The following is a 25406-nucleotide window of genomic DNA, read 5'->3' as shown; positions in this document are numbered from 1 at the left end:
TTTTAAGGAACATCTCTCTTGTGCAGTTGGCCCGCGACCACTTGAGGCGAGCCCAGGGCAGTATGAAAGCACATTTTGACAAGAAATCTGTGGTTCGGAATTTTGCCCCGGGGGAGAAGGTGCTGGTTTTGCTTCCAGTGACTGACTACCGTAGGCATCATCAGCAACATCTGTCCTGTGTCATGACATCACGGTGGAAAGGCCGATAAAAACAGCACGCTTATCGTGTAAACTACACAAAGCGGAGCTTGATGCAGTAGGAAGTTGAATATCTCATTGAGCATGGTCTTGCCATTTTCAGTCATGACGTGTGGAGCTCGCCTTGTATTCTGGTAGCGAAAGCGGACAATATGGCCCGCTTCTGCACAGATTTCCAGAAAGTGAATGCGGTTACCAAACCAGACTCGTTTCCGGTCCCGCGGATGGAAGATTGCCTCGATCGTGTTGGTTCTGCTCAGTATGTTACAAAGCTGGACCTATTAAAGGGGTACTGGCAGGTTCCATTAACACCTACCGCTTCGGAGATCTCTGCATTCGTAATGCCCGATCACTTCCTCCAATACACAGTGATGCCTTTCAGGTTACATAATGTGCCCGCAACATTTCAACGCCTTGTGTGGCAGGTGCTGTGTGGAGCATCTAAGTGCAAGGCATACTTGGTTGACGAAGTTGTCTATTTTACCTCGTGGCCTGAACATCTCGCAACACTTTCTGAGGTGTTTGGGCTGTTCAACGATGCCTCCCTCACGCTCAACCTTTCTAAATGTGAGTTCGGGAAGGCTACTATTACCTATGTGGGCAAGCAAGTGGGACAAGGGCAGGTATGGCCTGTGACTGAAAAAGTTCAGGTTGTTGTGGACTTTCCAGTGTCACAAACTCGGCGCACGTTGCGTCGGTTTCTGGGATGGCAGGGTTCTATCGGGGGTTCTGTAAAAACTTTTGTTTTGATTCAGAGGAGCACGTTTTTTTCCCTTGTTGTTCTGGCATTGGCTACGGCCCACAGTAGCCTGTGTTACTGTTCTTAAAAAACACATGGTAACCAGATCACCGATCGTCTCTGTCTTCTGTCGGAGGGATGTTACAATATGTTATATAGTTTCGTCTGGCTTGATCGCAAATGGTGTTCTATGACTTTTGATGGTTATAGCCCTTTATACTTTTCAATATATGAAATTTCTGCACAAATGTTGGTCCTATTGAAATGAATATGAAACTACAGTCCATCTAGTGGTATGAATGGCAAACTACAGTGATGGTGCGTTTGGCTTCCTCTAGTGAAAGAAAGGTAAACTATACTCAATAGCAGTAAATTTTTGCTCTAGTTAATATTAGCGGTTGAAATTTTAAATGATTTCTTAAACACGTTGGTGATTTAACGCTAAAAAAATAAAAAAAAACCATTTTTTTAAATGTTTTTTGTGAGATTTTAGGTTGTGTTAAGGCAGTAAGTCAAAATGGAAAAAACAAACAAACAAAGAAACTGCCAATTTAAACGTGAGGTTGTGTTGAATAGAATGCCAACAAAGCAGACATTTTCTTTTAATATAAAAGAATAGAAAGGTCACATTACAGTTAGTGAAAAACACTGTCTGAATTCTAACCTGAGAGTTTCCAGTGTACAATATGGACTCTCCAGTCCTGCAGACAGAAGTTTCGCTCCTAAATCTCGCAGATCATTGTTACTCAGGTCCAGCTCCATCAGACTAGAGGACGGGGAGGTCAGAATTGAGGACAGAGCCTTACAGCTTCTGTCTGAGAGGTTGCAGCCACTTAGTCTGAAACAATTATTATTGAAAATAGTTTTATTGTTTCATGCAGACAAGACAAATACACTTTATATCATTTTGTTACAAAAATCTTTAAAATGAGTACATATTTACTTACAGAGCTTTGTTGGAGACGTTGACCACTGGCAGCAGCCTCAGAAAAGCCTCCTCTGAAGCAGAGTATTTCTTCAGGTCAAACACATCCAGATCTTTTTCTGATGACAGTAAGACGAAGACCAGAGCTGACCACTGAGCAGGAGACAGTTTGTCTGCGGAGAGACTTCCTGAACTCATGGACTGTTGGATCTCCTCCACTAGAGAACGATCATTCAGTTCATTCAGACAGTGAAACAGACTGATACTTTGCTCTACAGACAGACTGTCATTGATCTTCTTCTTAATGTACTGGACAGTTTCCTGGTTGTTCTGTGAACTATTTCCTGTCTTTGTCAGTAAACCTTGTAGGAGAGTCTGATTGGTCTGCAGTGAAAGACCAAGGAGGAATCGGACGAGCAAGTCCAGGTGTCCACTTGGACTCTGTAAGGCCTTGTCCACAGAACTCTGGTAGAAGTGTGTCTCTGCAGATTCTCTTGTTTCACGTGTCTGGGAGGTTGTTTGCTGTTCTTCCAGCAGATTGACTCCAGAGTTGATGAAGGTCAGATGGACATGAAGAGCAGCCAGAAACTCTTGAACACTCAGATGGATGAAGGAGAACAGTCTTTTCTGGTACAGTCGTCTCTCCTCTTTAAAGATCTGTGTGAACACCCCTGAGTACACTGAGGCTGCTCTGATATCAATGACATACTGTGTCAGGTCTGATTCATAGAAGATCAGGTTTCCTTTCTGCAGCTGATCAAAAGCCAGTTTTCCCAGAGACTCAATCATCTTCCTGCTCTCCGGACTCCAGTGTGGATCTGTCTCAGCTCCTCCATCATATTTGATCTTCTTCACCTTGGCCTGTACCACGAGGAAGTGGATGTACATCTCAGTCAGGGTCTTGGGCAGCTGTCCTTCCTCTCTGGTTTTCAGCACATCCTCCAGAACTGTAGCAGTGATCCAGCAGAAGACTGGGATGTGGCACATGATGTGGAGGCTTCGTGATGTCTTAATGTGGGAGATGATCCTGCTTGCCTCCTTCTTATCTCTGAATCTCTTCCTGAAGTACTCCTCTTTCTGTGGGTCAGCAAACCCTCTGATTTCTGTCACCATACCAACACACTCAGGAGGGATCTGATTGGCTGCTGCAGGTCTTGTGGTTATCCAGACGCGAGCAGAGGGAAGCAGCTTGCCCCTGATGAGGTTTATCAGCAGCACATCCACTGAGGTGGACTTTCTAGGGTCAGTTATAATTGTAGTTTTGTGGAAGTCCAGAGGAAGTCGACACTCATCCAGACCATCAAAGATGAACACAACCTGGACGTCTTCAAAGCTGCAGATTTCTGCTTCTTTGGTTTCAGTAAAGAAGTGATGAACAAGTTCCACCAAGCTGAACTTATCCTCTTTCAGCACATTCAGCTCTCTGAAAGTGAATGGAAATATGAACTGGATGTCCTGGTTGGCTTTGTCTTCAGCCCAGTCCAGGGTGTATTTCTGTGTTAAGACTGTTTTCCCAATGCCAGCCACTCCCTTTGTCAGCACTGTTCTGATTGGTTCATCTCTTCCAGGTGAGGCTTTAAAGATGTCTTCTTGTCTGATTGTTGTTTCTGGTCTGTCTGGTTTCCTGAAGGCCATTTCAATCTGTCTGACCTCATGTTCATCATTGACATCTGCAGTCCCTCCCTCTGTGATGTAGAGCTCTGTGTAGATGTGATTCAATAGGGTTGGGCTTCCTGCTTTAGCGATCCCCTCAAACACACACTGGAACTTCTTCTTTAGTGTAGATTTAAGTTTACACTCACTCCAATAGACGTCTCTATTTGAAGTTCCTAAAAGAAATAATAATTTAATTCAATTCAATTTTATTTATATAGCGCCAAATCACAACAACATTCGCATCAAGGCGCTTGAGATTGTACAGCAGAATAGTCCAAATATAAGTCCAGAATTTTTATATTTATGTTTGACTAGCACTTTAGGGTTAGACATTAGTAAACAACCTCTTTAGCCAGCAGCTTAAATCTTTATGGAAATCCTCTTACTTTTGTGCAGAAGGTCAGCTAGCTCATCCTGCTTCATTCTCCTTAAAAAGTCCAGTGTGATCTTCACAAATGCCTCTCTGCTGCTCCTCCTCTGCTCCTCATCCTCACCCTCTTGCTCCTCAACAGTTCTCTGACCCTCCAAGTATTTCGGAAAATCTGTACTGACAACTTTTTGAATCTTCTTCAGTTCATTCTTCACAAAAGTGATGATGTTTTCCTGCAGTAGCTGGAATAGAGTATTGTGTGAATTAATATGTTACATTACAACCTCAACTGGTGGTGCAGTGGAAGAAGAGAGGAACAATGAACAGAGGGAAACCAGGAACAACAGACAGAAATAGCCAGGTTATATGAAGGTGTTGTCATAATCATATTTCTGTTGCAGTCCACAGCAAATCCTGATTCTGGAAACAGAGTGAATATTGCTACATCATGGTAATTGTTAATTGTTGTTAAATTTGAATGTTTAAAAAAACAACCAAAAAAATAAATCAAATTCTGAGATCAGATAACTCAACTTTGCATTGCTTAAAGTGGAATAAATGCTATAATAATATGATAAATAACTTTTTCTAAAGTTTTCCAATCATTTATCCAGCTTACATAGTTTATTAGACACTACCATGACAGCCAAAAATTAAAGGACATGTCTGTAGCAATATGTGTCAAGGTGGTCATGGGTATAGATAAAATTACAAACACATTTTTTTTTGACCAGCCCAGCTGTCAAAGCTCATTGTTTATTTGAAACAATGTTTAGTTGTGCTTCTAACTTGTCTTATCTTGCAATTAATACTACAAAAAACTAATACTTGCAATATGTTTGAAGTATAAATAGCCGTTCTTTTTGAGAAATGACTGAACAGAATAGATGTAAAAGTAGTTGTACATGTACAGACCATAAATATGGAGTCCAGCTGTGTTTGATGCTGCTGGGTAGACTGACTACTGGGAGTCTCTGAGCTCTGCTGGTCCACTCTGTGGAGGAATCATGAAGAATTAGTTCAATACAGGAGAAAGATCAATATTTTAACTGCTGAGTTTTAGTTCTCAGAAAACACCATCTTAATGCTGCTGGCAAAAATAAATAAATAAATAAAAAATGAAAAAAAAAACAGCTTACACCTATAAATACCTGGAGCTCTTACAAGAATAAAGACTGGTAAATCTTTTGTAATATTTCCAATGGTCTAATTATCTTAACAGTAATGACACAGATGACATGTGTCATTAGCGTTTTCTAACCTGCCAAGATTAAGGCACAGAGTTAGCCATCCATACTTGACCCCTTGGAAACTACATAAATTTCTGTGTAGTTTCTCAGCCATCATGGAGCTTGCAAGACAGTGATTGGACTTGTAATAGCAGTCTAGCGAGGAAGGAGTGTCATACAGGTCCAGCTGCCATGTGGTGTGGAACTTGAAGCCAGTCAGTTAAATCAATCAACAGACCCATACTTAAGTGTCAATATCAGGCAAGCGTTTTAGGCTAAGGGAAGCATCTATAATCTAAACAGACTTGGTCCTAGCACTGAACCCTGTGGAACCCTGTGGAACACCGTAGTTGACCTTAGTGTATGAAGAGGACTCTCCATTTAGATGAACAATTTGGAGTCTATTAGATAAATGTGATACAAACTACAGCATGCTTTAATCACGCTAATAGAATATTATGGTCAACAGTATCGAACGCTGCACTGAGGTCTAGCAGGACAAGCACAGAGATGAGTCCACTGTCAGAGGCCATAAGAAGATCATTTGTAACCTTCACTAAAGCTGTTTTTGTGCTGTGATGAGCTCTGAAACCTGACTGAAACTCTTCAAATAAGCCATTCCTCTGCAGATGATCTGTTAGCTGTTTGACAACTACTCTTTCAAGGATGTTTGATATGAAAGGAAGGTTGGAGATTGGCCTATAATTAGCTAAGACAGCTGGGTCTAGAGATGGCTTTTTAAGTAAAGTTTTAACTACAGCCAGCTTGAAGGCCTGTGGTACATAGCCGATTATTAGAGATAGGTTGATCATATTTAAGATTGAAGAATTAAGAGATGAGAGATTACTCTTATTTTTCACAAGTGCACAAATCGTACTCCAGAATAGATTATTTTTTGCTTGATTCTAAATTGATGTCTAAAGTTGTATGCTCAACTTATCATAACATCTTGATCTCAGATCACTCTCCAACCTCTTTAGTCCTGGACTTCTGTGATACGAAACAACAGGGTAAATGGCGTTTTCACCCGTCACTCCTGTCTGAGACATCCTTTTGCCAATTTATGACAACTAAAATATCAGATTTCTTGGAAACTAATGATAAACGTTTCTGATTAGATTTTATGGGAAACATTTAAAGTGGTAATGTGAGGAGAAATTATTTCTTTTGAATCTTCACTAAAAAAATGAATGCCGGAAACGCCAGTTCGAAAAAGAAGCTGAATTAACACAGTTAGAACAGTACCACAGGCCTCGTCTTGTCCCTCATTGTGTCAAGACATCACTAAAAGGAAGTTTGAGTATAACACAATTTTATCTAGTCAAGTAACACATCAGCTATTTAGGATCAGACAGAAGCATTTTGAGTTTGGAGATAAGCCCCATAAGCTTCTTTCTCGGCAGCTGAGAGCCCTACAGGCCAGTAGGGCTATACACAAAATTTAATCAAGATCAGGCGAAATTTTAATTAACTCTAAAGCTTTTAATGAGCAATTTAGAGAATATTATGAAGAGCTCTATATGTCGAAATCTTGGGGCAATATTTCTGATTGGTTAGAGAAGCTGGATCTCTCGAAAATGAATGATGCTGCACGAGAGGCTTTAAACTCAGATATTACTATTGAAGAAGTTTCGAAAGCTATTAAGTCATTCTCCAATGGAAAGTCCCCAGGCCCAGATGGGTTTGGTATTGAATTGTATAGAAAAATACACTGAAAAGGTGGCCCCACTTTTATTGAGAATGTTTAAGCATTCTTTCCATACTCAACGATTTCCCTGTACACTATATGAAGCTAATATTTCTTTGTTATTGAAAGAAGGAAAGAATGAAACAGAATGTTCCTCTTATCGACCTATTGCTTTGTTGAATTTGCATATGAAAATTTTCACAAAAATTTTGGCAAACAGATTAAATGGACATGTTGGATCAATTATCCATGCGGATCAAACTGGGTTTGTCCCTCAGAGGTTTTCCTTCTTTAATGTTCGAAGATTGATGAACATAATGTATCATAGGCACTGGGGAGCTTCCAAGTTCCAGTACTGAGCTTAGATGCTGAAAAGGCGTTTGACCAGGTCGAGTGGGCCTATATGCTTCGAGTACTGGAGAAGTTTGGTTTAGGCGAACAGTTTATATCATGGGTTGGTATGATATATAGGCATCCCTCTTCTTCCATTCCTACTAACCAAGACAGATCAGCGCCTTTTTTTTTACACCGCGGGACACGACAAGGCTGCCCTTTGAGCCCTTTGCTCTTCGCAATTTCTATTGAACCTCTTGCAGTAGCCATTAGGAATGAGCCCTCTATTAAACCTGTCCCATTGGGGAATATCAAGCACTACATTTCTTTATATGCGGATGATGTTGTTTTGTTCTTATCAAATCCTGAGCGATCTGTTCCTGTACTTTTAGATGTGGTGAGGTCGTTTGGGGAAATCTCAGGTTATACAATTAATTGACAGAAGAGTGAGTTTGTGGCTTTAACTGCAAACTTGGATGTTGCCTTTAAAAATTACAGACAGATTGAAATACTTGGGTGTTATTTTGCCTAAGGATCCTAAATAGATGTTTAAGTTGAATTATCTTGAACAAGTTGAAAAACTGAAAAAGGACATTGAGAAATGGAGGGCTCTCCCTGTTTCCATGGTAGGTCGCATTAACGTAATTAAAATGGTTTCCCTTCCTAAATTTCTATATTTATTTTTAAATTTACCTATTTTTTTGAATAAGCAATTTTTCAAAGTGATCGATTCAGTAGTATTACCATTTTGGGGCTTTAAAACTCACAGGATATCAAAAGTTCATCTATGCAAGTCTAATCAATGCATATTGATGGATTTTCACTACCTCTTCGTCTGGAAGAAGACCATGAATGCAACATAAGCAACATGGCGGCGGTGTATGTCTGCATGTAAACAGCAGCTGGTGCTCTACAGTCACTCTGAGGGAGAAGCTTTGCACTACAGACATCAAGCTTCTGGCTTTTTCCCTGCGCCCCTACTACCTCTCCCGAGAATTCCCACAGCTTTCCATCTTCTTGGTTTACATCCACCCCAGAGCTGATGCAGCTTAAGCTATGTGAGTGAGTACTTCACCAAAACTGTACAAACTGGAACAATTATCACCGGACTCTCCCAAGTTCATCCAGGATGATTTCAACCACTGTTCCCCTGACAAGTCGTTTAAAGGATACCAACAGTATGTTACATGCAGCATATGTCAGGGGAAGAGTGGATAATTGCTATTGCTCTGTACCAGACACATTCTGACCACCACCAGTAGGCAACGGGTGAAGCGTCTTGCACAAAGACACAACGACCGACACTGTAGGAGAAAAATTAAAAATTAAAAAAATACTTGTTGTAAAAAGTACAGTACATATACTGTACATTACTAACAAAATCATCACGTTTCAACCAGTGGGTTGAGAGCGAAATGTAGGGTGGTGGCAATGGCCTCGTCTGTTGACCAGTTTGGGCGATAGGCGAACTGCAATGAGTCCAATATGGTGGTAGCAGGGTCTTAATATGCCTCATAATGCACCACTCTATGCACTTCACCAGGATGGGTGCGTGTGCGACAGAAAAAACCTCCTAGAACATCCATTCTGGACATTCTGATTGCTGTGTTTTTTGAAACAGTCCAACACACACCGCTTCACATATGAACATAGAAATGTGTGTGAAAAAAAGCTGAGCTGACATTAAACATGATAGAGATTTATTCACAAACACTGAGTCACAACAACATTTACACACACATTACCTCTCTGCCGGACGACACACGCCTGATTTAAAATTAATGATTTAATTTCAGTGGGGTTTTTTTTTTTATCACAAAGCAAATATTTCTTTCTGTTGTGACATTTTATTTCCAGGAATTCATGCAGTAATAAAATTTGTAATGTGAATGTTCCTCAGCCGGATCGCAAAAAACAACATTAACCACTTTGGAGAAGACCAAATGTTAGATTTTTAAAAAAAAATATGTTTTACTTCTGGTTTGCTTTAGGTGATTTTCAGTTGTTTAGAACCCAAAGGCTTGTTTTTAAGAGACAGTTTAAATGGGATTTAGGGAATGACATGTTTGCACTGCAGTTTATATCCAACAACATCAAGCAGTTAAATCAAAGAGTTCAGTTCAAAGAGTTCACAGCTCACCTCACTGCAGCAGACAGAGGCTGGACTTTAAAATCAATAATGTCAGCTTTAGACCGGTCACTCTTTAAGGACACACAGCTGGGTCCAGGTTCATGTTTGCGTTTAGTTCCTCGTTTCTTCCTGTGAATAATGATGGAGCAGTGATGTGAGTGCTGAGCTGTGACATGGAGAAGAGTCATGGACAGTTAGAGATGGTCATCTCACCTCTGAGCTTTGGTCTGGCTCTCATGTTCCCCACACAGAGTGCTTTTAGAGGGAGGGACTCCCTCCTCTCTGTCCTCACACTGATCCATGCTGCTCAATTCAGCTCACACACACTTTCTACCTGCAGAGGAAACACAAATCATTCATGTGCACATCAACTGAAATCCTCCTTTCCATCATGTGTGCTGTCCAAATGTGTGTGTGTGTGCGGGCTCACCTCCTCCTTTTATGTGAAAGAACTTTCTCGTGGGAAATTTAGACCTACCAGCTTTAGTGGCTACATATACTGATGTCTGAAAGTGTTTTAAATTATCCTTTAAGTCTAGTTTGGTTCTATAAACAGAATCTATGATGACACCATCTCCTCCACCTGCTGCTGTGGAGATTCAGAGAAATAAAACTACCATAAGAAAAGAGAAGATAGAAAAAAAGAAACTGATCTTATCTTTTGTTATTGGATTTCTTTGTTTGGGAAATATTCCACTCATTCCACTTAACCTGGGTAGTGAATTCAATCAGGACTTTTTTTTAATCAAATCCTAAAGATACTAACATGAAAACATGTTGAGCAGCTCTCTGACATGAAGAACACGCGTTCTTCAAAACGGACACCAACTACAGGCTCCACGTCACACCTGGACACTAAACACGGACACACAGGTGAGCTGCTTCCTGGAAGGAGGCGGGTTTAAACCTGAAGCTCAGCTCAGGAGGATTGGAGCAACCAACAGTTGATGTCTCCACTTTCTTCTTCTTCTTTTTTTTTTTTGAAGAACAACAAGTTGAAACTATATCTAACATACATGTAAACAAAATATTCATTTATGAAGTTCGCTCTCCGTCTCCTGCTGTCCCTGCGAATAAAAAGACCCGGAGCTCTCCGGTCGAGCTCAGGCAACATTCAGTGTGTTTTAATGGCGGACACATTCGACCTCGTTGAAAAACATTACACTGACTTCTATGACTTTAATGGAGAGACGTGTGTGAAAAAATCAAACATGAGCTGAACAAACAGTAAAGTTCCTAAAGACAAACTGTTTAAGGAGGAAACAAAGCAAACTTACAGTTTGTTCACACACCAACAACAAGCTCCACTCCACGAAGTTAAGGAAAGTGAAAGTAAACTTTGAGCAGGAGGGAAACACCCAGAGAGGCATTTGAGGACACTCACGAGCATCGAAACACGTGTGCTGCGTTCAGGTGCACCTCGGAAACTCCCATATTGTTGGCAGGTCGTGATTTATTTCTGCGGGTTTTCCTGTTTGAAACACAAACATCCATAATCACTTTGTTGTTCTTCTTCCTGCAGCGTTTGAATATTGCAGCACTAAATGGATGTTTCTTCAAAGCTCATTTCAACCTGTTGAAGACATGAATGAAAGTGGATCACATGATGTTTAAGGTGTGTCATGTGACATGTTCAGTATCGTCACACGTGTCTAGATTGTCCCTGATATCATAACTGCTCAAACACTGATGATTATATTCAGAGATGGGCAGTGGCTGTAATCCTATTACTTTTTTCAAGTAACGAGTAAAGTAAGGGATTACTATTGCAAAAACGGTAATTAGATTACCGTTACTTTCCCGTAGGAACGCTGCGTTACTGCGTTACTAAAACCGTGATTTTTTTGCGAGAGTGTCTCATGACAGTGACGTAAGCGAGTGCGACGTTCGTGACAACAGCTGTGTGCAGATCAACAATGGATCATATATCGAGTGCGGGAGAGAGTATGAGCGTGCAGCGTTTAAAGCGTGGAAGTACTGACCTTATTTTGAGTTTGATTCCATAAAAAGTGACAAAAACATTAGCGTCCGTTGTGCGTGGGAAGAAAACTTCTTTTTAAAGCGAAAAAAACCCCTAAACTTCCATGCAAGCGCCGAGTACCACGGAAATTCACAGAGAAACTCGCGGATTCTTCCACTGACCGCCGCGGCACACCTGCACCAGGGTAAACCTCCACCTACCCCACTCCTGCTTTACAGGTGAAAATAGAGCAACAGGACCGCTAGTCTTTGATTTTATTTATTTTCTGCTGTGTTTTACTTGCATCTATTTGAAAGAGTGAGTGTAAACACAAAAAAAATATTTAATTTATGTGCTGGAATGTGCAGAAAATAGGTTTAAATGTTAAACAAATTTCTTCCAGTCAGAGAATGTTGCATATAATTAAATTGTTGCTTGATGCATAAAGTTAAAAGATTAAAACTAGTAAAACAAGTTTTTAAAACGGACTTTTCCATTTGGTTACATTTTGTATGATGGATTATGCAGAAAAAATAGAATTGGGCTGAAAGATCTATTGCTTTATCACCTATTCAGGTTGTAAATCATGTTTTTAAAAAGTAACTAAGTAACTAAATAATTAATTACTTTTGAAAATAAGTAATCAGTAAAGTAACGGGATTACTTTTTTGGAGAAGTAATCAGTAATTAGTTACGGATTACTTTTTTCAAGTAACTTGACCAACACTGATTATATTTGAAGAATTATTACTAATGGCAGCAAAGTTTGAATGGAGCTCTCTGTCTGTGCTGATTTGTCGTCCTCCGGAGGGCTCAGGCCAGAATCATTCATCCTTCTCCAGCATGAGGCCTCCCTCAGGAGCTCTGACCTTTGACCTCCTGACCCTATAAGACGACACGTCCAAGCAAAACACAAAAGGCACAGGCTAACTCTGGCTGTGTCCCAATTCAGGGTCTGCACGCTTGAAGTACGCACACTACGCGTACCACGTACGGTGCGTACTATATAAGAAGTGCGGAAGTGAGAGGCTTGTGAAATGGGACGGTCTAGCCTCCGTCGAGCTGTTCAGGTTGCCTAGCAACCATGATACTAACCGCGAGAAACGTTTCATACAGCTTTGTGTGACATAAATGAAGGAGAAAAAAATGTTCTGGATATAATGGATATATGCCTGACTTTAATTATCCATAAAATCATCACATTCTCTGTAAGATTAAGGTCGACTATATATATATTTAAAAGTAGAGGCTTTAAAACCAAGTTACCGCTGAAAGTACAAACATCACTAATATCACATAACGTTGCCGACATGTGGCCAACAGTAATGTTTTAATGTTCTTTGTTATTAAACATTCGCACATAAATAAGTGACATAATATTCAGTACTTACTTTTGACAGTTCACTCTTCGGACACTCTCTTCTGCCGTATTTTCCACACCCACCGCCGTGCTATGAATTGTGGGATATATGGGACCACGAAGCGTGCACCGGACCACGCTTGATATTTGGGGAAATCGACGGCGCATTTGGAGTATGCATTTGAAGTACACTTCGAATTGGGACAGCCGTCGTCGCGTGGCGGTGACGTAATCACACTTAAAATGCGTACTTCAAGCGTGCATACCCTGAATTGGGACACAGCCTGTGTGTGACAGATGTGTGTGTGCTCCAGGGTCAAAGGTCAGCGGCTGAGCGTGTTCGGAGAGGTGGGCTCAGTATGCCCTCTGCTGGCCGTGGCAGGAACGACCTTCTTTTGCTTCACGCTGACGGATGAGTCGCGCTCGCTGCCCGTGCTCGTACAGGTACCAGCTCTCTGAGGATGATGATGGTGAGGAGGGACGGCCTGATGAAGCTCAGTGTGTGTGTGTGTGTGTGCAGGACAGCAGCCGGCTCAGCTGGATTCAGCGTGTGTGTGTCGGGCAGAGCGTGTGTGTGACAGCTCTACGTGTGTGTGCGCTACGAGGCTGGAGAGGAAACAACATCCTGTGTGTGACGAAGCACTCCGAGCTGCACGCCGACTACACGCACACACAGGAACACACACAGGAACACACACACTCTGAGTCCCTGCTGCTGATGTCACAGCCTGCTGAGGACAACTGTGAGGAGGCGGAGCATGAGGAGGTGGAGCTGGACCAATCAGCTGTGAGGATAAAGCAATCCAAAGTCATCAGCTACCAGGTGAGAGCGCTCTGAGCTCTGATTGGCTACCACATGTTTGTACCTGTGTGCTGATTACTAAGCCTCCTCTGCTGTGATAGGGCATGGTGACTGAAGTTGTGAGTTAGGGGGCGGGGCTCTACGTGCTGGATGGGAAGGTGGGTCTGTGCGTGGCCTATCAGCCGGCGGCGAAGAGGAAGCTGAGGGCGGGAGACAGAGTGGAGGTGAGTCACATGACGTGACATCATCATGCCCGTTTGTGTTTGTGGCAGCCACGACTAATAAAGTTTGATGGTTCCTCCTCCTGCAGTTGCATCACGCCCACTTCCTGTACCGGCCCTGCCCGGACTTCCCTCCCAGCATGCTTTGCACCTGCCTCGGCTCCAGCCTGAGGGTGACGGCCTTCAGCAGGGTGGGAGGGTCGCCACCCGACAACCGCTGCCCGGGAGATGGGGCGTTACCACGGTTACTGCTGCAGAGAAACACAGATGTGTCAGATTACCTGTGGACGTGTCACCTAAGCTCGCAGCTGGCACACAGGTGAGGCTCCACCCACCACCACCTGTGCACAGTCAGAGACAGCAGAGCCTAACCTTTGTCCTCCTGTCCTCCGCTGGCTCTGGCTTGTTTCCTGCTCCTGGTCCCGGTCTTGGTCCTCACTCTCGTCCTGCTCCTGGTCCCGGACTTGGTCCTTACTCTCGTCACGGTCTGGGTCCTCAGTCTGGTCCAAGGTGTGTGGAGGCAGCAGTGTGTGTGCTTGCTGTCCTGGAGGCTGATGGAGACTCAGAGCAGACCTGGAGGACGAGGACGCAGAGACATCTACTCTGAGATGCTGGACGAGCCTCACACCTGTCCTGTGACTCAGGTAGGTCCCACTCTCACCTGTCTTCCTTACAGGTGAGTGTGGAGCATGCTCAGTGTGCTCTGTGTCCCTGCAGTACAGCGTGTCCTCGGCGGTCCGTCGGTACCTCGGTGTGTCGGAGCTCCTGGAGTCCCTGCAGACTGACTGCTGGTCTTCAGCCCCTCTGAGCTCTCTGCTGCCCGGTTTGTGTGTCAGGCAACGCCCCCTGCTGCTGGTCGGCGTGCTGGAGCTGCCGTCACAGACGTCTGAGTTCAAACACTCGATGCAGCTCAGAGACGCCACGGGAGCTGCAGCCTGAGTGCTGACGGAGAGCAGCGAGGAGGAGGAGGGAGCGCAGAGGGCGGTCTTTAACAGCGCCTGGATCGGTACAATGCACTCACACAGACACACACACAGTGACACACAGCTTTATTCTTTAATGTGTGTGTGTGCTGCAGGTTGTCTGGTGGGTGTGGTGCAGTTCACCATGGTGACAGAGGCTGTGTCTCAATTCAGGGTCTGCATGCTTGAAGTACGCGCACTACGCGTACTACAAGTACCGGAAGTGCGGAAGTGAGAGGCTTGTGAAATGGGACGGTCTAGCCTTCATCGCGCTGTTCAGGTTGCCTAGCAACCATGATACTAACCGCGAGAAACGTGTCATACAGCTTTGTGTGACAGAAATGAAGGAGAAAAAATGTTTTGTTGGTCATTCATTTTTGTCATGACATCACTTTGATTAGTTGAGACCACAGGACTGTAAAACATGATAGTTGGGCTTCATTTCTGTACTGAACAGTCATTTCAAGATTAGTTAGTAAATAATAATTAGCTAATGTTATTCATGAGACTAAAGTCATCTCATTGTGGTAATGTAAATATAATATGGACAATATTATATGTATTGTCACATTATTTTTATATACATATATATATATATATATATATATATATATATATATATATTACAGCAGTGAGCTTGATCTCTGGGTCAAAGATTAAAGTTGCAGTTATTTATATTTCCTATCACCTTAAATCTTCACTCAAAGACAAGTATCTTTGACAGCGTATATATAGATGTATTATGCAGTCTGTCCTCACTCTGGACACTTGCAGTTGTCACACATGGAAATCAAATGTGTGATAAGCTGCAGGATTCAAACACAAGTGTAACTTATAAATACATGTTCATACTTTTATTCCACAATCAGAGAGAAAGAAACAGAGAGAGAGTGCAGGACAGACAGACAGGTGACAGTCTCAGGTGTACACACTGCTACAAAACAGCACAAGAGAAGGAGGATTTAGTGTTTGTGTTATTACGAGTGCTAAACAAGAAGAGTTCCCAGATGGTCCAGTGGACACATGTGTGACTCCTGTGATTAAAGCATCTTTCTTTCAGCTTAACGAGTGAACCGTCAGCGCGTTCAAACACACGTTAAAGTCCGTTTGGCTCGACACCACCGAACAGAGGCAGCAATATAACATAGCTAACATTAACAGTGCAGTGAATCCTGCTTGTGCCGTCATATTCAGGACTGCAAACCGAGCAGCATCACTGACTTTCAGCTTGTTGTGTTTGTGGATATATGACTGACTTTAATTATCCATAAAATCATCACATTCTCTGTAATATTATGGTCAGCTATATATATATTTAGAAGTAAAGGCTTTAAAACCAAGTTAACGCTGAAATTACAAACATCGCTAATGTCACATAACTTTGCCGACATGTGGCCAACAGTAATGCTTTAATGTTCTTAAACATTCGCACATAAATAAGTGACATAATATTCAGTACTTACTTTTGACAGTTCACTCTTCGGCCACTCTCTTCTGCCGTATTTTCCACACCCACCGCCGCGCTATGGATTGTGGGATATATGGGACCACGAAGTGTGCACCGGACCACGCTTGACATTTGGGGAAATCGACGTTGCATTTGGAGTATGCATTTGAAGTACACTTCGAATTGGGACAGCCGTCGTCGCGTGGCGGTGACGTAATCGCACTTGAATTGCGTACTTCAAGTGTGCATACCCTGAATTGGGACACAGCCAGAGAGTTCCTGACCAGACTGGCTCCTCCCTTTCAGCTCACCTGTCTGCACCTCCACCCTGACTGAGCTCCACCTGCTTCGTTCTGATCTTATCTGTTCTACGTGTTCGCACAAATAAAACTTTATTGTTCCTCCTCCTGTCACACGGTATCTCACCTTCACTGACCCTAACGCTGGTGATCAGGGTCAGAGGTCACATGAAGCTCTCTGGGTTTAACCTCACATGAAAGGGGCGTTGCTGTCATCATCATAAAGCGGCGTATAACAGGTCATGTGACCCTTCTACAGGAAGTGATACCTGTGAGTGGCGCCCACATCAGAGACGTATTCAGATGGTGATTCATAAAACCTGAACCAGTAAAATCTGACAGTAGAAGGATGATGAGTGAAACTGGTTAATCTGGTGTTTGTGGCACAGAGCGGGACAATAAAGGTTTGACCTCCGCTGTGTGACGCGTGTACCCGAACAGGTGTGCTGTGTCACACGTGTACCTGAACAGGTGCTCTGTGTCACACGTGTACCAAAACAGGTGTGCTGTGTGACGCGTGTACCAAAACAGGTGTGCTTTGTGACGCGTGTACCAAAACAGGTGTGCTGTGTGACGCGTGTACCCGAACAGGTGTGCTGTGTGACGCGTGTACCAAAACAGGTGTGCTGTGTGACGCGTGTACCCGAACAGGTGTGCTGTGTGACGCGTGTACCAAAACAGGTGTGCTGTGTGACGCGTGTACCAAAACAGGTGTGCTGTGTGACGCGTGTACCCGAACAGGTGTGCTGTGTGACGCGTGTACCCGAACAGGTGTGCTGTGTGACGCGTGTACCCGAACAGGTGTGCTGTGTCACACGTGTACCTGAACAGGTGCTCTGTGTCACACGTGTACCAAAACAGGTGTGCTGTGTGACGCGTGTACCTGAACAGGTGTGCTGTGTGACGCGTGTACCTGAACAGGTGTGCTGTGTGACGCGTGTACCAAAACAGGTGTGCTGTGTGACGTGTGTACCCGAACAGGTGTGCTGTGTGACGCGTGTACCTGAACAGGTGTGCTGTGTGACGCGTGTACCCGAACAGGTGTGCTGTGTTTGAGTCAGTGAAGTAAAACTAAACCCTGTGAACGTGTTTCAGTTTCTTTACAGACGTCAGACGGTGAAAGCTTCAGCCTGACCAGGAATGAATCAGTCTGCTTTAAATCACACTTACTTTAAAATTCATTTCTCCTCACCTTCATGTGTTTTGTATTATTTGATCTTATACTGAAAGAGTTCATCCATCGACACATTTTAATCCTGCAACATTTCACCGTGTTAGTTTGTCATAAATTGGACTATTTTAGGGTAAATGATTTCAGTTCATCTTTCCAATAAAGCTGGCAGCTCTGAAACAACTGTTCTCTCTGAGGGTGTTTTGCCTGTAAATAAAAGTGAAATCATTAAATGTAAGTTGTGTGAACAGAGCCGTCCAGTGGAGCTCCTCAGGGCTCTGTGCTTTCACCACTTTGTTTTCTATGCTAATGAGTGTCAGAGCACGTCAGCATTAGTCCTTTAACATGGTCACAGCCACTGATGAATGTGTTCAAATGTGGGGTTTTTAATCCAGGTTTACATCACACTTAAACAGTCTCCATGAAACGGGCCTCTGCACTCATTCATCCTTCATCCTGGAGATCACTCATCTAAACCAACTAACATACAGAATGTGATGTTTTCAAAGCTAACACGTGCAAACAATTGTTATGGATGCGATTAAATTTAGTAGCGATGATTTGTGAAATCCTAATGCGTGTTCTAACATGTTTTAATGATGGTATGAGCTGAAAATAAATAACATAAAGTTAATAGTTTATCTGCAACAGAACTTTTTCACCGGTTCAGTTTTTGGTGTCGGGTTCATTTCCATATACGGTGGTTGTTGTCATGGAAACAGTGTTTAAAGTGAAACATGAGAACGGAGGGATGAAACTTTGACTTTGGCTATATCTGTAAGACAATCAGGCCTTGGATGGACGTCGGGCACAGGAGTTCTTAACAGCAGCTCATTGTTCATTCTGATGTTTTTTTAATTGTATTTTATATTTAATATAATATATTGGCCTTTTTCAGCTTTATTTGAAGGGCCACGGGTCAGACTCCACCTGGGCCTGCCGCTCTCAGCCTCACTCTGAGGAAGCCTACAGTCTCTCACAGTGGAAACTATACCGGGGGACCCGATCCTTGGGGTGGACCAATTTTTGTTAGAGTGTGTTTTGGGGTTTAAAAGCCACAGAGACGCAGTGCTTAGAAAAAATGCATTTCAGTTGTGCTGATGCTCCTGACACGTGTAAGATTGGGGAAACCTGCATTCAGGTGAAACTGAAAAACACTATGTCCAGATAAACAGAATCAACTTTTGGAGAAAAATAAAATAAAAGATTCTTCATCAAACTCTAACAACTAAAAACATGACACTTACCTTAATTGTATGGGCTATATCAAATATATTGAAGACCAACAATAGCACTTCTCACTGCTGCTAATTTTAACAAAACAAAAAAAGTAGGCCAAGTTATGAAGAAAAAGGCAATTCACCAAATCATGAAAAATCTAACTGAAAAATAGAAATACAGAATAAAATAAAAAAAATATTCATCCAGATCTTTACAACCAACAACATAAAATCTATCTTAATTAAATGGCCTAATTCTCCAATAAATTAGCAATAATAAAGTAAGAAAAAAATAAGACATTCAGTTTATGAACGCTCAAATTAACAGAGTGACATTAAACGCACCTCATTGCTTGCCGTAGCGTTCTTCGCAGCTGCGCTTCACCTCAAAGAAAGGTTAATACATTGGATTTAACTTAACCAAAGTCCCGCAATTAAAGGAAAATAAAAAAAAAATGTTTCTAACAAATACAATGAAGAACATTAAAATAATTCACTGTCAGTTACAGTCGCTATGAGTTTGATGAGATCAGCTGCTTCATTTGGTTCTGCCTAAAGTTAAAGTTAGGTTAAAGTTCTCTCAGTGATCGAGTGTTTATATGATAAGATACATGTTTAATGCAGAAAGTTGGAACTATGTGTTGGTAAGAAGGTTTTTAACAAAGGTTTAGTTTAAGCCTGAAGTTCAAAGGTGAAAGAAATTTCACGTTTGATGAAGGAAGATCAAGGTTTATCAAGGCTAACAAGGAAATAGGTCAAAGGTCAAAATAAGGTAAGGTGATAAAATATAACAGATATATATAATCGTTAAATAAGGTGAAAATATCAGATAAAAAGGTTTTTTTGGTTATAAGGAATGAATAGGTCAAAGGTCAAAACAAGAGTTCTGTTCAATTAAAATAAATAGGTCAAAGGTCAGGTCAAACAGGATCAGCAAAAATTAAACCAGGATAAAGAAATAATACATCAAACAAGAAAATAAATTGAAAGTCTGAGTTAATGAGAAATTAAACATTTAAATCAGGTTAAGAGTTAATTTTTAACCCTTTGTTAGTTAAACTAAATAAAATAAGCAGAATAAACGATTGGAGGAAAAAAGCAAAGATGTTGTGATCAAAGCTCTTTTAAAATAGTTTGTACGGCATAAAGAAAAACACATGTTTCAGTAAATTGTTACTGATCCAAAACCGCAGCAGCCACTTGTAGTTGTAGCTGGTAGAGACTTCAAATCATTGTTACTGAAGAAGGAGGAATTCCACCTTAAACAGTAAAGTGTTCTTTAACATTACGACATTGATATTTATTATTGTGCTATCTACTGTACAATATAAAGCGCCTTGAGGCGACTTTGTTGTGATTTGGTGCTATATAAATAAAACTGAATTGAATTGAATAGTTTGTTTGTTTGTGTGTTTGAGAGTTCAGACTGAAAGGTGTGTGTGTGTGTGTGTGTGTGTGTCTGCAGCTGTTCTTTGTGTTGTTGCTGGATCGTTGCCTCAGGGGGAAAGTTGTGTGTGTGTTGAACATGCAGACTAACAGAGACTGCAGCTGTCAGCAGCCACACACACTTTATATTCTTCAAATCAAATCACAGTGAAACATGTTCACTGACAGCTCAGCTTCAGCATCTTATTCATGCTGTGACTGCAGCCGTTCAACTCTGTTTCTCTTTAACCCAAATCATCACAACATGGAAATACAATCATCAAAATGATGTGACTGGAAGGATGCAGCAGTCTGTGCTCCACCTTTCTCCTCCACACCTGCAGGTGGAGAACATGGATGCATGAATCTCTACAGAGTTCTTTGAATATTATCCGTCTTATCAGTTTTCAGTGAACAAAAATCCTCACAGAGCCAAAATAAGCAGTTTGTATCCAACATAACTCAGCTGGACTCTGATGCTCCGTATAACAGCCACACATGAGTCTGGATTCACTCAAAGCATTGAACAAACTTTATTGTAAATGAAGCTTTTGGACATTTATTCTCTGATATTTGCTCTTCAGCTCGAGTCTCCATCAGTGGGAACATTTCCTGATTCAACTTTTCTTCTGTTCAAATCAAACTCCATGAGAATCAAAGTGTGAATCAGAGTCCTGATGATCAGATTCTATAGAAACATGGAGACTGTAGAGGATTTACACTCAATATGTTCATTTGGTCCCTTCAAGAAAAATCAATCATTCATCAAATAAAATCAGTCGTTGATCGACTCAGTTTGATTGACAGGACAGATGATCAGAGGTGCAGAGTTTTTACCTCCATCATTGATACAGGGACTGAAGTATGGGTGGAGTTTGTGAGTGAAGGAGCAGCCAGTAAAGGAGTAGATCAGAGCTGCAGCACCTACATCATAAAAGGAGACCAGACCCTCCTCATAATCCACAAACACCCCCACCTTCTCAGGACCAGGATGAAGACGGAGACGGACTGGAGGGGAAGCATTAGCTTCATTCTTATTTCCATTTCTCAGCCTCACAGTCCAGAAACCATCCTGAGGTCTCGCTGTGACTTTTCCCTTCCTGTTGATCGACTCTGTGGCCACTCCTAAATCCCAGTCAGTCTTTCCTTTAACCTGAACCTCAAAGTAAAATCTGCCTGAAGGGAAACTCTGCTCTCCTAAAACAATAGCATAGTAAGAAAATCTCTCTGGGTTGTCTGGAAGATTCTTCTCCACATCACTATGATACACTTGTTTTCCATCATCAGACAGGATGAGTTTAGGATGAGCTGTATCAGGATCCAGAGTCACATCCACCTCATGCTGCTGCACCCTCTGCAGCTCAGCCTCAAACAGCTTCTTCTTCATGAGTTTCCTGATTGTGTCCTCCAGCTGAGCCACAGCTCTCACCACAGTCCCCTCATATGATGGTGGATGAACTCTGACCTCTGTCCAGTCCTTGGTGGGTGGAGCAGCTTTCAGGGAGGAGAAGCTTTGGAGGAGGTGGAGGTGGTCTTCAGAGCGTGAGAGCTGCTCCACCTCAGAGCTTCTCTCCATCAGCTCAGAGATTTCCTGTTCCAGATCTTTGATGAGACCTTCAGCCTGTTTCTCTGTAGTTTCCTGTTTGTCTTCGATCTCCTTCATGAGCTCCTTCAGGCGTCTCTCAACAGACTCCATCAGAGCAGTGAAGACCTGAACACCTTCTGCTTTCTGTCTGTCTGCAGCATCTTTACTCATCTTCACCGACTCTGTGATCTCCTGAATCTTCAGTCGTCTCTTCTGGATCATCTGCTGAATCTCAGCCTCTGTCTTCTCCAGCTCTGCCTTCTTTCCTTCATATTCTTCTCTCAGAGGAACAAACTCGTGGTTCTTGTGGTCTAAAACAGAGCAGAGCATGCAGACACATGTCTGGTCGGTCTTACAGAACAGCTCCAGAAGTTTATCGTGCTTCATGCACATCCTGCCTTCCAGGTTCTCCACAGCATCAATCAGCTGATGTCTTTTCAGACCTTTCACTGTCAGATGAGGCTCCAGGTGAGTCTGACAGTAGGAGGTCTGACACACCAGGCAGGACTTCAGGGCCTTCAGTCTGGTTCCAGTGCAGACGTCACAGGGAACTTCTCCTGGTTTGGCAGCTTGTTGCTCTGAGCTGCTGCTGCTGGCTTTCTGCTGAGCTTCACGTCTGAACTGAGCAACCATCTCAGAGATGAAGGTGTTGACCCTCAGCTGAGGTCTAGTGGAGAAAGTCTCTTTACACATGGGACACTGACAGATGACATTCATGTCCCAGTGCTGACTGATGCAGGTTTTGCAGAAGTTGTGTCCACATGGTGTAGAGACTGGATCAGTGAACACATCCAGACAGATGGAGCACAGAAACTGATCTTCAGATCGCAGATTGCTGGCAGCAGACATGTCTGCACTCTGAGGGAGAAAGAAAAGAAACATTTGATTCAAAATTCACTTTAAATTTCATTTGTAAAAAGAGAGAAACAAGCGTCAGTAGTCTGAGGAGCTTGGAAAGAAAAGCATCTGGACTTCTTTAAGTTTCTTGAAGATGTTTCATCAGAGAAGCTTCTTCAGTTCTCAGAGTAACTGCTGGAGACCCAGCAACACACTCAGACACAAACTGGTTCATCCCAAACACAAACTTAACATCGTAGTGTCTGCTGTACAGTGCAGCGTCCAGATGAACAGAATAACTTTGGGGATGAAGATAAAAACAGTCGTTAAAAAGATGTGAAATTTTTTCTCTGACTGTTTTACAGAAGGTCCAAGATTCATCCAGATCATTTGTATACTTGAATAAATCAGTTTGTTGGATATATTCCATCAATCCGGTTGTTCAGTCTGACGTCACTAGCCGTGTCTGGGCCTAAACTCTGCTGCAGGTCCATATATCAAATGATCACTGTGGCATTACTGAGAGTTAAAACACTGTCTAAAGTCTTTCATCTTTAATAAAATGATCAGCGTTCTGCTCTGCCAGGTGTAACAATTGAGTTTAACATCCAGGCATCCATGAAAACAGAATTTATGACATTTAACGAAGTTAGAAGTTAGCAGGAAGTTAGCTCGCTAGCTTCCATCTAAATACAATATAGCATGTCCTGACTGCGGGGGTTTAGAAACAAATTCAAACGTACAGCTCTGCTATCACTTCCAACATAAATGAAGACAGAAAACTAAACAGCAGTGATGTTTGTAGGGTTACTGAAGTTTGACTAGCTGGTATATAATGATGTGCTACGTGACCGCTAGCGACACAGCTATGTTAGCATAATATAAACAAGCTAACTTTTTTTCCACTCGATAAAAGTTAACGTGAGTGTTCTCGGTGGTCAGGAACAAATGTAATCGCATGGCAGGATGTAAAAGGACCAAACTTCAGCCAGGAGAACAACTGAGATAATCCATCCACAATACGAGGTTAGTTATTCATATACTGCTGCATAGGCTGTGCTGTAGTTACATCTTAAGGTTTTAAAAACTGAGCTTAAATAAATGATTAGCGGTAATAAAAGCCGATGGAGGTCAACGGTGATCACTGACTGTTTTTAGGAGCTTTTTGAGATTAAATAGAAGAAAATACAAAGCATTAAACATGTTAACAACACAAAAGCCATATTAAACGCAGACTACTTTAGGCCCGGAAGTAGGATTCGTCGCGTCATCACTGAACAACCGGATTACCTTGTTGGTGACTAAATCCTTCTTATTGTAAGTCCAGATCAACGAGCCATTAATATTAAACAGTGACTGTTCCAATAGAAGTGACAGTGAGGAGGACAATGAATCATAAACTTCAGAAATGTGTTATCAACTGTTGATCCAGTATATTAATGGCATTTATGAGAACATGTTTATTCAGTGGTGTCTGTATATTTGGTCCATTTGTGCATCATTAAAAACTGTCCTGTTTTCTCTCACAGATACTGGAACATCACAGCTCCTCACAAACTCAGGATATGGAAGAAGATGAACTTTTCCAGTCACTCGCTGGGATACATCATTCAATTATTCTGGATCCTCAGAAAACATTGATTTATTTTTGTATTTCATATATTTGTTTGTCCAGATCAAAGATTTATGTTAGTAGAGAAGAAGCCACCATGATAAAGCCTGTGTGTGAAAATGAGATCAGTGAATTTTGTTGATCAAAATCACATTTAAGGAGGAATTCTGTCCTCCAGTTTGTTTAAATAAGCTTTGGGATTAAACACCATCATCTATGTTTGTGTCTGATGTTTGATCCAGTTCAGCTTGAATATCACAGCTGATGTGTGAACTCTGACATATTTAAAGCCTCGATTATCAGGATGATTCAAACACATCTGTTTAAATCATGAGATTTATGTTTCCGCACAAAGTTATAAAGTGCAGCATCGACTGTTTTCTGAATGATTCAGGAACATCTGTGACTCTTACAGGATACACTAAGTCAGATCTCTCTTTGTAAAATGTCTAAATGACTCTATGAAGTACTGACCAAAATCTGCTGGTTTATATCAATAAAGAATAAACAGGTGTTTTCACGTCTGTAATCTTTATGATCAATCAGATCCAGAATCAATCTAATAGGAACAGGAAGTGATGAATAACCAGGAAGTGTGGAGTCAGTCTGAAGTCCAGAGCACAGACTGAGAACACAGTCCTGAGCAGAGCCACAGTGAGACTGAAGCAGCAGCTCGATGTTCCTACAGTGGATCTGTGGTTACATGAGCAGATTTCTATGGATCCAGTGTGACTGTGATGAGTCAGCATGAAGTGAACAGAGTGAAGATTTGTGTAGAAACAGGAAGTGTGATCAGCTGCACTCACCACTGTTGCTGAGAGAAACCTGATGGACTCCAGTGAATCTTCTTTTAGAGACAAACAGGACTCGACTGCAGCTCTGCTGCTGCTCTTTCACACTGTCACTTCTGCAAAATGACGATGACCTTCTCGTCTTTGCTCCGCCTCTTCCTGCCTCTCCCTTTATCAGCCGGTCTGTACTCAGTGACTGTGTGCAGCGGGTGGGAGGAGTGAGGAGTGGTGTGTGGGTTCACACAGTAATGACGGCCTCAGGTGATCAGGAGAAACTCACCTGGATTTCCTTTTTCCACAGCAGACTGAGAGCTTCAGGTGGACCCTGAAGGAGGTCTCAGACACAGGTGGTAAAAGTACACACAGTCTGTACTGAAGTAGAAGTACTACTATTAAAAATACTCCAAGTACTAATTCAACTTCTTTACTCAAGTAAAAGTAAAAAA

The 25406-nt window shown here is 42.2% G+C and overlaps 3 protein-coding genes and 1 long non-coding RNA gene across 4 annotated transcripts; 2 read left to right on the top strand and 2 right to left on the bottom strand.

Moving 5' to 3' along the window:
• Positions 1-1880: 1880 nt before the first annotated feature.
• On the bottom strand, positions 1881-9539 carry LOC109199611 (protein NLRC3). The gene is made up of 5 exons (XM_025905420.1): positions 9482-9539; positions 9278-9397; positions 4804-4882; positions 3905-4130; positions 1881-3691 (listed from the first exon to the last, which is right to left on the bottom strand). The coding sequence occupies exons 3-5, from the start codon at positions 4804-4806 to the stop codon at positions 1881-1883; spliced, it is 2040 nt and encodes a 679-aa protein (XP_025761205.1). The 5' UTR covers positions 4807-4882; positions 9278-9397; positions 9482-9539.
• Positions 9540-12936: 3397 nt separating this feature from the next.
• LOC112846156 (CST complex subunit CTC1) lies at positions 12937-14735 on the top strand. The gene is made up of 7 exons (XM_025905466.1): positions 12937-13032; positions 13109-13411; positions 13492-13614; positions 13701-13930; positions 14111-14255; positions 14329-14617; positions 14690-14735. Exons 4-6 carry the CDS (start codon positions 13752-13754, stop codon positions 14548-14550), a joined length of 546 nt encoding a protein of 181 aa, XP_025761251.1. The 5' UTR covers positions 12937-13032; positions 13109-13411; positions 13492-13614; positions 13701-13751; the 3' UTR covers positions 14551-14617; positions 14690-14735.
• Positions 12968-20858, top strand: LOC112846174 (uncharacterized). Its single transcript, XR_003219026.1, has 2 exons — positions 12968-13102; positions 20144-20858. It is a non-coding gene; the product is annotated as an uncharacterized LOC112846174 (long non-coding RNA).
• Positions 20645-25107, bottom strand: LOC109199622 (E3 ubiquitin-protein ligase TRIM39-like). The gene is made up of 2 exons (XM_019354954.1): positions 24976-25107; positions 20645-22578 (listed from the first exon to the last, which is right to left on the bottom strand). Exon 2 carries the CDS (start codon positions 22567-22569, stop codon positions 20911-20913), a length of 1659 nt encoding a protein of 552 aa, XP_019210499.1. The 5' UTR covers positions 22570-22578; positions 24976-25107; the 3' UTR covers positions 20645-20910.
• Positions 25108-25406: the final 299 nt, after the last annotated feature.

Source organism: Oreochromis niloticus, linkage group LG3 (assembly GCF_001858045.2).
Source record: "Oreochromis niloticus isolate F11D_XX linkage group LG3, O_niloticus_UMD_NMBU, whole genome shotgun sequence".
Lineage (NCBI taxonomy): Eukaryota > Metazoa > Chordata > Actinopteri > Cichliformes > Cichlidae > Oreochromis > Oreochromis niloticus.
The sequence above is the reverse complement of the archived record's forward strand: the minus strand, read 5'-3'. Positions and strand labels throughout refer to the sequence as shown.